Source organism: Marmota marmota, unplaced genomic scaffold, assembly GCF_001458135.2.
Source record: "Marmota marmota marmota unplaced genomic scaffold, marMar, whole genome shotgun sequence".
In the NCBI taxonomy this organism is placed as follows: domain Eukaryota; kingdom Metazoa; phylum Chordata; class Mammalia; order Rodentia; family Sciuridae; genus Marmota; species Marmota marmota.
Genome location: NW_025999977.1, coordinates 26,062,705 through 26,075,495, shown reverse-complemented (window position 1 = coordinate 26,075,495; position 12,791 = coordinate 26,062,705). Strand labels below are relative to the sequence as shown.

At 37.2% G+C, this 12,791-nt stretch overlaps 1 protein-coding gene across 6 annotated transcripts in view; it reads left to right on the top strand.

Annotated features, from left to right (window-relative positions):
• The window catches only part of Plekhh2 (pleckstrin homology, MyTH4 and FERM domain containing H2), a 109,929-nt gene that overhangs the window by 70,784 nt on the left and 26,354 nt on the right, over nt 1-12,791 (top strand). For all 6 annotated transcript variants that reach the window (XR_007348094.1, XM_048804462.1, XM_048804465.1 and 3 more), the window contains 4 exons: nt 3,112-3,291; nt 3,731-3,839; nt 4,774-4,886; nt 11,328-11,507. Coding sequence is in view for 5 of the 6 variants with exons in the window: in XM_048804462.1 (XP_048660419.1) it covers nt 3,112-3,291; nt 3,731-3,839; nt 4,774-4,886; nt 11,328-11,507 (582 nt within the window). In the remaining variant the exon portion in view is untranslated. The remainder of the gene's footprint in view (nt 1-3,111; nt 3,292-3,730; nt 3,840-4,773; nt 4,887-11,327; nt 11,508-12,791) is intronic.

Here is a 12,791-nt window from a genome sequence, read left to right as displayed (position 1 = left end):
AGAAGGAGATGCTGGCAAATGCCATTCCCAGATGCTCATTTTTTGTCATGAGGAGACCTTCCAAGAGGATGGTTAGGATGCTGAGTTTATAATTCCCAGCCCAGCACCTCTATGTAAAAATACACATAGCAGCTCCAAAAGAACTATACTCAAATACTAATTGACTTTTGTGATAATAGATTATGGATGATTTTTCTTTCTTTTAAAAAATACCTTTCCATGCTTTTAAAGTTTCTATAATTAGTATATATTTTCAATCTATATTGAAAGATAATTTAATAAATATGAATAGTATTGGTCACAGAAGAAACAAGTCAAAAGAATATAAATAACAACAGAAGTCCACTGTAATTACTGGAAAAGTATTGAGAATACATGTAAATCAATATAGACCGCCTTTATGTTATAAATTGATACAGATGTTTCCAGAACAGTTTTGGTATCTTGATCAGTGTCTTTTTAAATTAAATCAAAATACTTCAAAGTATTAGTTCAATGAATAACCATATTAAATATAGAAGTGAATGGGACCCAGATTTTCATAGGATTGGTATGTCTAAAGAACACAATAGAATAGTATTGCTTTATATTATAGCAGACTTAGTTTTCTTCATCACATTTTTAAAATCTGCATTTTATTTATCAATGACCTATTATTTTGCTTCTGTTTTACTCACTTTTTCCAAAAGGGTAGATAATTTTGCATTTTTAATTTTAGAAGAAATTTTTTTCATTCACTGCACATAGAAAACACTGAGTGTATAGTCATTATTAATTTAATGCAGGTAAATCATATTTTGCATGAAAGACAATACATTTATTTACTAATTTTCACTATTAATCAGCTAGAGGATAGATAATACTGATTTTATGTAAGACATCCAGGCAAGACCTCACTGAGAAGCTGACATTTTAGTTAGGTTCTGAAGAAAATAAAAGAGCAGACACGTATTTAATGCATGAGCATTCCAGGCAGAGGGGACAGCACGTGAAGAGGACTCAAGGCAGGAGCATGCCTGTTGTGTTTGGGAAATAGCAAGAAGGCTGGAGGCACTAGACTGGAGTCTGTTAAGAGAGAATACTAGGAGATGACATCAGAGATGGAATAGGGGCAAAATGATATGGGGTTTCATAGGTCAAAGTAAAAACATGGCTTTTTTGAGGAAGCAAAATTTTACCTCTGCCCTTATAGGGTTTCAGTGAACTAAAGAATTAAACTGCCATAATAAGATAGATTCTAGGAGAAAAGTGTACGAATTTATTTACTATCAGTTTTACATGACACAGGAGCCTTCATAAGAAAATGAAGACCCGATGACCTAGAGTCACATTGAACTGGATGAAGAGCAGGAATTTGGAAAAACATGCCCAGCAAAGGGACAGGCTAGGGAGCATTCACAGGGTGAAGCCCTAGTGAATTATGGGCTGGTTTAGCAAGGTCTGGTTGTGCAAGCTTCCCTTGGCCTCAACTTCCCTCCCTGAGGAGGAGCAGAGTGTTATTTTTTACAGGGAGGATCTCTTGCATGTGGGAGTTTTATCCTCTGCTTTGGGAAGAAAAGTGTCAGAGTGCCCTTCTTGCATCTGTCTTTTTTTTTTTTTTTTTTTTTTTAATGCCTTTAGTGCAAAATAACCCTTCGCCTGAACAGGTGCCTTTTGAGTGGTGTGTTATGTCACCTTCAGCTTTTACTCTGAGATGAGAACCCCCATTAGAAGGCTGTGAAAAGCAGGCACATGGTCTTATCCACATCTAGCAGGAACTCTGGCTTCTGTTAGGAATAGACTGAAGGGAATGAAGAAGAAAATAGTCAGGGGCCATTGTAATAATCCAGGTGGAAGATGATTGCAGGTGAGTGGTGACAATGGAAGTATGAAAAGTGACCAGAATATTCTGAGAGTCTTGCTGACAGGATTTGTCGACCAGAAAGGTGTGAGATACGAGAGAAGGAGAAGGGTCAGTGATGGGGTTTTTACGTCAGCAGCTGAAAAGATGAAATTGCCAGTAACTGAGAACAGGGAAGGCTGAGCAGAGCAGGGCGTTGAAGTGGGCTTGCTGAACGCAGTTTGAGATGCTGTCAGACACCTATATAAAAGTCATGGGTCTGGAGTTATGCATTTGGAAGTAGTGAAACACATGCTGGGATGAAAGCCAGGAACTTGGACCGGTTCACCCTAGGAATGAGCACAGATGGAAAAAGAGTCCAAGCCCTGGGCCCAGGAACTCGGTGTGAAATGTGCAATGGTAAATGTCTTCATGGTTAGAATGGACTTTTTCAGAACTGCAGTTGCAAACCTGGCCAAATGTTTTAGAAGTCATAAATCTGAAGCACACTCTGGATTTTCCTGGAATAAATATACTTAATTAAAGCAAAAGTTTTAAAATAGATATGCTAAACACCCAACATGGCAGATATATTTGTTTGGGTCCATAAAAAGATAGATAAATTCAATGTGCATCAGCTTTAGTAAGGTTTTCTTGCTCTTAAATTAAGGTGGAGGAAATAATTTCATTGTTTTGGAATATATTACATACTTTTAATAAATAGACTTAGGACACTTATCATTTACCTGGGTCTGGATGATAGTTAATCTTTGTACCAGATATCTAGCTTGTTCTTTTTTTCCCTGAATAGTATTGAGTCTATGTCTACATTTGTCCTTTTGATCCAGTAGTTTAATCAAATCACTGATCAATTCTTTGGGATAAACAAATCTGAATATTTTGTCTGAATTATTACTAATAACCTCACTAGGCAATGGGTCAGGTTATTTAGAGAATAATCTGAATCATTCTCTCTTATTTGTTCTTCAAAAGTTAAATGTTCAAAATTCATATTGCAGTTGGACTTTTTGTTGTTGCCTCTAGGCATTTGTTTAAAAAAAAAAAAAAAAGTAATCCCAGGGTCTCACTAAGTTGCTGAGCCTGGCTTTGAACTTGTGATCCTCCTGCTTCAGCCTCCTGAGCCACTGGGATTACAGGTGTGCGCCATAGTGCCCAACTAAGGCATGCTTTTTCTGCCCCTACCCCAGGCATGTTTTTAAAAGATGAAAATCACCATGAAAACTTGTAGACTTAAAAAGTGCCTTCCTTACAATTGCTAACCTTCACTTTAGTTTCCTTTAGGTCAGATCAAACTCTGGGAGGCTAAAGTTGAAGAGGTGGACAGGTCCTGTGATTCAGATGAAGATTATGAAGCTAGTGGACGCAGTCTGTTGTCTACTCATTATACCATTGTTATCCACCCCAAAGACCAAGGTCCAACTTACCTCCTAATTGGATCCAAGCATGAAAAGGTATCTGAAGTCTTGTTGGTTAATTTAAAATGATTCAGACTAATATTATTCAAGGATGTATTACTCTCCTTAATTTTGTCATGCTTTTCTAAGAAACACATATAGAAAATAATAAAAATGTAAACATTAGGAAAAGGTAATATGAGCACAATTCAAGTGAGTCTGCCTCAGATTGACTAATTGGCTTCTAATTATTATTTGTAAATTAAGGAGAACTGGGGTTGTGGCTCAGTGGTAGAGCACTTGCCTAACATATGTGAGACACTGGGTTCAACCTTAAGCACCACATAAAAATAAATAAAATGAAGGTATAAAAATTAAGCAAAGTGGTTTGTTTTGAGTCTCAGAGTTCCCTACTGTTGCTAAAAATTGTTATTTTCCTGAAGCAATCAAAACTGTACCTTGATTAACGTGTTTGTCACTGTGCTCTGGTTTTAAGGACACCTGGCTTTATCACCTGACTGTTGCAGCTGGAAGTAACAATGTGAATGTTGGATCTGAGTTTGAACAACTCGTTTGCAAATTGCTCAGTATAGAAGGGGAATCTTGTAAGTTCACAAGCATTTAAGGCTTTACAATTTATGGAATGCACCCCTTAGCTTAATGGAGTTTTCACTTCATGGGTTTCTGGTTTCCTGCAATGTATCCATCTTGACATTGACTTTGCTTGTCATGAGCCAGAATTCCCATTGGGATAATGAGGCTCCAGAGACACCATCATTTCCCAGTGTGCTGTGTCCTGTCATACCCGGCTGACCCTGCTCACATTTCTCCCTCTGCTTGGAATACTAGCCTTCCTTGGGATACTCACCAACATAGTGCAATCCTGCCTAGTCTTGGGCTGTCCTCTGTCACTGCACTCCACCTCAGCATCTGGCTCATAAAAGGCACTTAATGATGTTAAATCTGTGTCTCAGTGCACTTTGCTATTTAACTCTTTTGTAGCATTTGTAGCTCTGCATTAAAATTAGCTTTAATGGGTAAGGATTCCCATTGAGATCTTAGATTCTATCCTATGCCACACATATGAACAGAGACCATGTTTTATTGGCAGCGTCCAGCACAGGAATTTAATAAACTGATTTTAGGAATGACTTCAAGTTCTTCTTTATACCTCCTCATATTTGGCTTCTCTAGAAAGTCCCCAGATCTTCTCATGTATTGTCATCACTATACCTAGGTCACCACCTGTTAGCACAGTTAAACAATGTAGTAGTGCCCCAGTGGACTTGTCATAGCCTAGTAAATTAGGACCCAACTTTTCTAAATTACTTCATTTAAAACAGAGACATTAGAGTCACAGTGGCCTGGAAATTGAAATAAAGTAATGTTGCCAAACTTCGTGATGAAAGTTGTAAGCCAGACCTGAATGAGCTAATGCCCAGACCTGAATGAGCTAATTTCTAAAGAGTTGATCTAATGGGAGACAGAAATAAATAAGGGAATCATTCCATTTTCTGTTCACTGTTTTTTGGTGTGTAGCCTCCCAGATATGGAGACACCCAACTTTGTGTCACAGCAAAGAAGGAATCCTTTCCCCGCTGACCACACTACCTTCTGAAGCTCTGCAGACAGAAGCCATTAAGTTATTCAAGGTAAAATTATTATAAGTTGGTAAATAATTGAATTGAATTGAAAAATAATAATAACTTGAGTTATACAGTTTCATTTTCTCAAACTGAAAATGTGATTATTTTAATTAAGAAAATCTATTGAGGGGCTGGGGTTGTAGCTCAGTGGTAGAGTGCTTGCCTAGCACTTGTGAGGCACTGGGTTCGATCCTCAGCTACATAAAAAAATAATGACAACAATGTTTATAGCAGCATTATTCACAATAGCTAAACTGTGGAACCAACCTAGATGCCCTTCAGTAGATGAATGAATAAAGAAACTGTGTTATATACCCAATGGAATATTATTCAACATTAAAAGAGAATAAAATCATAGCACTTGCAGCTGGAAAATATAATGCTAAGTGAAGTAAGCCAATCTCCAAAAACCAAATGCTGAATGTTTTCTCTGATTTAAGGATGCTGATTCATAATGGGGTTAGGGGTGGGGGTCACGGGAGATTTAGATGAACTTTAGATAAGACAAAGGGGAGGGAGGGGAAGGGAGGGAGCATGGGAGTAGGAAAGATGGTGGAATGAGATGGACATCACTACCTTAAGTACATGTATGCAAACACGAATGGTATGAATACTTTGTATACAACCAGAGATATGAAAAATTGTGCTCTATATGTGTAATATGAATTGTAATGCATTCTACTTTCATATAAAACAAATTTAAAAATAAATTAGAGGATTCCACCTCTTGGGTCCCCTTCTTCCTCCAGGAGAAGACTTTTCTGCTGTCCTTTAATAAAGCTTCACTTTCCACTCTGAAAAAAATAAATAAATAAAATAAATTAGAAAATAAATTTTAAAAATAATAAAACAAATAACAATAACAAAATGAAGGTATTGTGTCCATCTATAACTAAAAAAAATTTTTAAACATTTAGAAAAAAATCTATTTGAAATAAAATTAGGTGCATTTAAATGATTTCAGAGGTGAGTATTTGGGATTTACTGAAATAAACTGTGTATGGTTTAATGTCAAACACTTCATATCAGTTGAATCATTTCCCCTGGACTTCTCAAATAGAAAGACTGCACATGAGAGCAGCCTCAGCATTGGGAGAGAGGGCAGTTCCTCCTCTTCATGCTACTTTCAAATTCTTATTCTCCATCTCTATTAGAAATTCCTCACCACTTGAAACTTGCCACTTAACTATGTCACTCTATCCCATCTCTTGTAATCAATCACCTTCTGGTACCTCCTCAAATGGCATTAAGGATTTTGGCTCCTAGCTCATATTCTTCTTCTCTTCTTTCATTTTTTTAAACTTCCATAATAGAATATTTTTTAAAAAATCTACCTGTAGAACATGCAAATACCAAAACTAAGAAATACCATACAAATATATTTGAAAATCTGTATAAGTGATCAATTTTATAAAGAAATGTAAAGGATCGAAATTATTCAACAGATTACCACATTTTATTTGTGATAATTTTAATACTAGTTGAATTATCCCAAATACAGAAAAGGAAGAAAATTTTCCCAAATCAATGTTTTCCTTTTTTTGGGGGGGGGGGGNTACTGGGGATTGAACCCAGGGGCACTTTTCCACTGAGCCACATTCCCCAGCTCTTTTTTATTTTTTTCATTTTGAGACAGGGTCTTACTAAGTTGCTTAGGGCCTTGCTAAATTGGTGAGATTGGCTTTGAATTTGCAATTCTTTTACCTCAGCTTCACATGCTACTGGGAAGCCACTGTACCTGGCTTCCTTTCGTTTTTTAATTTGGAAATTTTCTAACCTACAGTAGAGAGTATATTATGAGGCCTAAGGTACCCATCACTCAGATCCACAGTCATCAGCATGTGGCCATTTTCCCATCTGCAGTGCTCCCTGACCTTAAATTGCTTTGAACCAATCTCCGATCATCATACCAGCATATACTTTTTGTGAAGTGTTACTTTGATACCAGGCTCCAGCAAGGATTGTACTAAATAGAGAACATTTCATGCAAAAACAATCAACTAATAGCAATCACAATCCAACATGGCTGGTCGTGGTGGCATAAGCCTATAATCCTAGTGACTCAGGAGGTGGAGACTCAGGAGGATCGCAAATTCAAGACCAGCTTCAGCAACTTAGTGAGGCCCTAAGCAACTTAGTGAAACCCTGTCTCAAAACAAAAAATAAATGCATATTTCAATAAAAAAGACCGGAGAGGTAGCTCAGTGGTTAAACACCCCTGGGGTTCAATCCCCAGTATCCCCCCAAAAAATCCATCATGGCTAAATATTAGAATATCTATTACCATTATAATTAGGTAATCATCTCTGTAGATGCTAGAAACTCGTTTGAAAAATTCAACATTCATAAAACAGCAATAGATTATTATTATTAACATGATGAAATATTTCTGTCTTAGCTGAAAGCAATCATTATACTTTGTGAAGAGATGTTAGAAAATTTCCATTAAAATGAGGAATAAGACAAATTTATTTCCCATTGTTATTTTTAAACTTTTAATTAAAGTATAAATTATGTAACATTTATCATTCTTCTTATTATTAACATTTTGTTAGGGAACTAGCCTATATAATTATGCAATAAAAGTAAATTAGAGAAGATAAGCCAGGAATGAAAATATTTATAGATGATATAATTGTATACCTGGAAAACTCAAAAAGAACAGGCTAAAAACTACTATAAACAAAAAGAGAATTCCATAAGATAGTGAGGTACAAAATTAATAAGCATGAACCAAAACCTTTTATAAGTACAAATAATAACCAGTTAGAGGATAAAAAGGAAGAACTTCTACTTTTGCTATGATGGAGCAACAGTGCTGGATTTATCTTACTGATGGTTCTTACACATTGAACAACATGCACAATGGTTCTCACGGTGTTCCTGAGAACATTTGTGTTAAATGCAGTGAAGTCCTATGATTGCCAGCTGTCTAGCGAGAGTTTCAAACCTGCAGTGCAGCAAGGAGCACCCAAATAGAGCCTAGCAGCCTTCCTGAGTTGCAGAGACAGAATTACAGAATTCAGAATTTGAGGTGGTCAGGATGGTTAGGATGCACAAGTTGGGAGAAAAGAACTAGAGCAGGGAGGGGAGGTCTTCAGAGATCTACAGAGTGTCCCTCTCGAATTTTCTTCTGAGAATTGGTAAGCATACATGTATGAGGAAACTACCTGAGGCTCGGGCAAGAACCATCAGAAAGCAATAGGCAGAAAAACTCCTGGAGCTCTCTCAGAACTGGAAATAGTTTGTTTTCCCATCATCCAGAAGGGACAGGCCTCCCAACACATTGGGCTTCAAGTAGAGTTCTCAGAAGGTTATTGGGCCCAGAGCAGTCCTAGGTTAAAGGTTGTTCCTGTGCACCCTAAGAAAATTTAAAAAGAAGACTTGAAAGAATCAAACTGCATCCAAGTATTTTAAAACAAACTCAAAACAAATTCAAAAACATTTGAAGAATACCAAAAAAATCTAGGACCCAATGATATAAAATTCACAATGTCTGCATCCAATCAAAAATCACCAGGCATACAGAGAATTGGATTAAATATGACATACTGATGGAAAAAAGCAATCACAGAAGTATCTTTAGAAATGATACAGATGACAAGGACATTTCTGTGTTTTACTTATTTTTTTTTAACTACATTAAACATTTCCTCAACACTTAATGGTTTAAAACAACAAATAATTTGTATTTCACATAGTTTGAGAGGATCAGGAATCTGGAAGCATTTAGCTGGGTGGTTCTGGCTCAGGGTCTCATGAAGTAACTGTCAATCTGTCAGCTGGGGCAGCGGTCATCTGAAGACTTGACTGGGGCTCTTGGTGGGAAGGCTGTTTTTCTCACTGTGTAGCCCTCTCCCTGTGATTTTTAGGCACATGGCAGCTCTCTTCCCCTAAGAAGGAAAGAGAAACCAAGATGGAAGCCACACCATTTTTATAAACCTAAGCTCAAAGATGACACCCCACTTTCATCTGCCCACACAGACCAACCCTGATAAAATAAGGGAGGGCATTGTCTAAGAGTTTGAGTAGCAGAAAGTGGATATCACTGGGATCCATCCTGGAGACTATTTCATAAGTTCAAAAAGACAGAAGGCGGCATGAATATTTTAAGGAGGTTGATGGAAGATATTTAAAAGACTCAAACTTTCAGAAATAAAAATGCAATATTTAAAGTGAATAATATACTGAATGAGAGGAACACGTATTTTGAAGCTCTGTTATTATTTACATGAATGTTTAAAGTTGTTCCGTCCTCCAGATAAACTGGTCCTTTTTATCATCGTAAAATGGCAGAATTCCTTGCTCTAAAATCTACCTTGTCCGCTGTTCTTGTAGCCAATCCAGATTACTTCACTTGATCTTAGCCAAAAGGCCAAGAAGGGATTCCAGATTTCTTTTGATTAATGTTGCCATAATATATATATTTTCCCATCATTTTAAACAAAAATTATTTCTAAAAGGAGAATCTAGTCAAACCAATCCTCAGCACGAAGAATGAAGCAGAAGGCATCACAGTACTAGTTCTTAAACTATACAGCAGAGCAATAGTAACAAAAATGGCATGGTATTGGTACCAAAATAGACATGTAGACCAATGGTACAAAATAGAAGACACAGAGACAAACTCACATAAATAATGGTTATCTCATACTAGACAAAGGCGCCAAAAACATACATTGGAGAAAAGTTAGCCTCTCCAACAAATGATGCTGGGAAAAGTGGAAGTCATATATAGCAAAATGAAATTAAACCTGTATCTTTCACTCTGCACAAAAATCAACTTAAAGTGTATCAAAGACTTGTCTAAGAACAGAGACCCTACGCCTCATAGAAGAAAAAGTAAGCCCAAATCTTCATTATGTTGGCTTATGACATGACTTCCTGAACAAGACTCCTAAAGCACAAGAAGTAAAATCAAGGATCAATAAATAGGATGGACTTAAACTAAAAAGCTTCTTCTCAGCAAAGGAAGCAATCAATAATGTGATGAGAGAGCATACAGAATGGAAAAAAATCTTTACCACACACACCTCAGATAGAGCACTAATCTCTAGGATATATAAAGAGCTCAAAAAACTTAACACCAAAGAAACAAATAACCCAATCAACAAATGGGCCAAGGAACTGAGCAGACACTTCTCAAAAGAAGAAATACAATTGATCAACAAACATGAAAAAATGTTCATCATCTCTAGCAATTCGAGAAATGCAAATCAAAACTACTCTTAAGATTTCATTTCATTCCAGTCAGAATGGCAATTATCAAGAATACAAGCAATAATAAGTGTTGGTGAGGATGTGGGGGGAAAGGCACACTCATACATTGCTGGTGGGGCTGCAAATTGGTACATTGCGGCAGTCTGGCTGGGCACAATTCAGGAGCCACTTATCAAGCAGAAACTAACTTTATTTTTAGAACACACGCTAGACCACAGGAGCTCTTCAGGAATTCCCTCAGAGCCCAACTGCCACCACCGGCTTCCCACAAGCCTCTCAACGCCCCCACTCCTCCTGCTCTTGAAGCCGATTGGCTGGGTCGTGTGGGCGGAGCCAAAAGAGTCCCCCAATGAGCAGCTCCGTGGTCTGAAAGGGCGGGGAAAACAGCCCAATGAGCATCACTGCAGAGGAGCCAATCAGCTGGCAGCTGGAAGTTTGCTGGCAGCTGGAAGTTTGCTGGGGCCCCTTGGGCTGTGGCTCCCAACAGTACATCCCCCTGGAAAGCAGTATAGAGATTCCTCAGAAAACTTGGAATGGAACCACCATTTGACCAGCTATCCCACTCCTAGGTCTTTAACTAAAGGACTTAAAATCAGTGATGCAGTGATGCAGCCACAATAATATTTATAGCAGCTCAATTCACAGTAGCTAAACAATTACAGCTCAATTCACAATAGCTAAACAACTAGGTTGGAATCAACCTAGATGCCCTTAAGCAGATGAATGGATAAGGAAAATGTGGTATATATACACAATGGAATATAACTCAGCCTTAAAGAAGAATGAGATTATGGCATTGCAGGTAAATGGTTGGAACTAAAGAATATCACACTAAGTGAAATAAGCCAATTCCAAAAAACAGAAAGCTGAATGTTTTCTCGGATAAGCAGATGCTGATCCATAGTGGGGCAGAGGGATAGGGGAGAATGAAGGAACTTTGGTTTGTGTAGAGGGGAGTAAACGGAGGGGTGGGGTTGTGGAGATGGGAAGGATGGTAGAATGAGGCAGACATTATTACCCTATATACATGTATGGCTACACTACTGGAGTGACTGCACCATGTATAGCCAGAGGAATGAGAAGTTGTGCTCCATTTGTGTATAATATGTCAAAATGCATTCTACTTTAACCTAAATAAATAAATAAATAATTTTAGAAAGAGAATCTAATTCATGCAGAATAAATCTAATTATTTCTCACCTTGAGCATATCATTCTTTTAATTCAGACCTGCCAACTTTTTATAAATGCAGCAGTTGACTCCCCTGCAATCGATTACCATATATCCCTAGCCCAGAGTGCTTTACAAATCTGTCTGACACATCCTGAGCTACAGAATGAAATTTGCTGTCAACTTATTAAACAGACAAGACGAAGACAGCCCCAGAATCAACCAGGACCATTGCAGGTATGTATTGATACAGACACATGGAATGTAAAATGGTGCTATTTTTCTGGTGGTAAGAATAGCACACAGTATAAACATTTGGAAAATACAAAAAGAAAGTGAAAAAAATAGCTGTTGGTATTTTGATGTAGATCCTTTTGGTTTATATATCTGTGTGTTTTTATATTAACGTAGATGTATATGTAGGTGTAATACTCACTTTCTCGTATTACTGAAATTACAGTGTGCACATTGCTTTTTTAAAACTGTAGAATATAATAATTCATCCTATATCTTTAAATGTTTTCAAAGCATTGTCATATTAATATCAATCACTATACGTTTATATTTTTTCAGTTATTTTTCTTATAATAAATAGCTCTACAGTAGACATGTTTTCTTGTGTATAAATTCAATGAATTCCTTTGAACACACTTGAAGAGTTTCCCTATGTCTTTAATAATATTCAGTGTAATTCTTTTAAATTCTTTCCAAGTAAAAACTGGTAATCCATTATTAATTTGGGACACATTTATTTGTTAGTGCAATTGATTGTATTTTTTAGGTGTTTTGTAGTCATTTGTTTTCAATCTTGATTAAATGCCTATTTTTAGCTTTGCATATTGATTCTGAGTTAACCAAAGAATAAAACAGAAATTTTTTATTGCCAGTGTACAGGATTCTCAGGGTTGGATCCAAATTTTGGGAGACTTGAAACTTAAACAATTAAGAAAAAGAGCACAGGGGATGGCGATGTAGGGGGGTGGAGCACTCGCCTACCATGCTAGAGAACCTGGGTTTTATCCCCAGTGCTGAAAAAAATGTATAAAATATATTACTTTCCCACATCTTTAAAAACATAATGACCACTTGAACGTGAGTTTTTCAGTGCCTTGGAAAGGGCCTGTGCAAGAGAGTGGTTCTGAAGCCAAAGCTCATCATCGGATCCCATTGGCTCCTCTTTCTCCTCTTCCAGCCCCCAGCTCACAGTGAATAAACCACACCCCCAGTTCTTAAAACACACCTTGCACCTGGCATTATTCCTGTTACCTGGACTCCCCTTCTTCTTTCCCACTTACAAGACCAGCCAAGCAACATCCTCTGTGTGAATCCTTCTCTGACTCACTTAGCAGATAGACATTCTCTCCATTGGTTTTACTTTCAAAAGTTAATATACAGTGTTACTATGTTATATAATTCACTGTGGGCCTATATAACTGTCTAGTGGACTGTCAGCTTCTCAAGGGCATTCCTCCCTCCTTTTCTATATTGCATTTTAAAAATCACTGAATACAGAAAGGAATG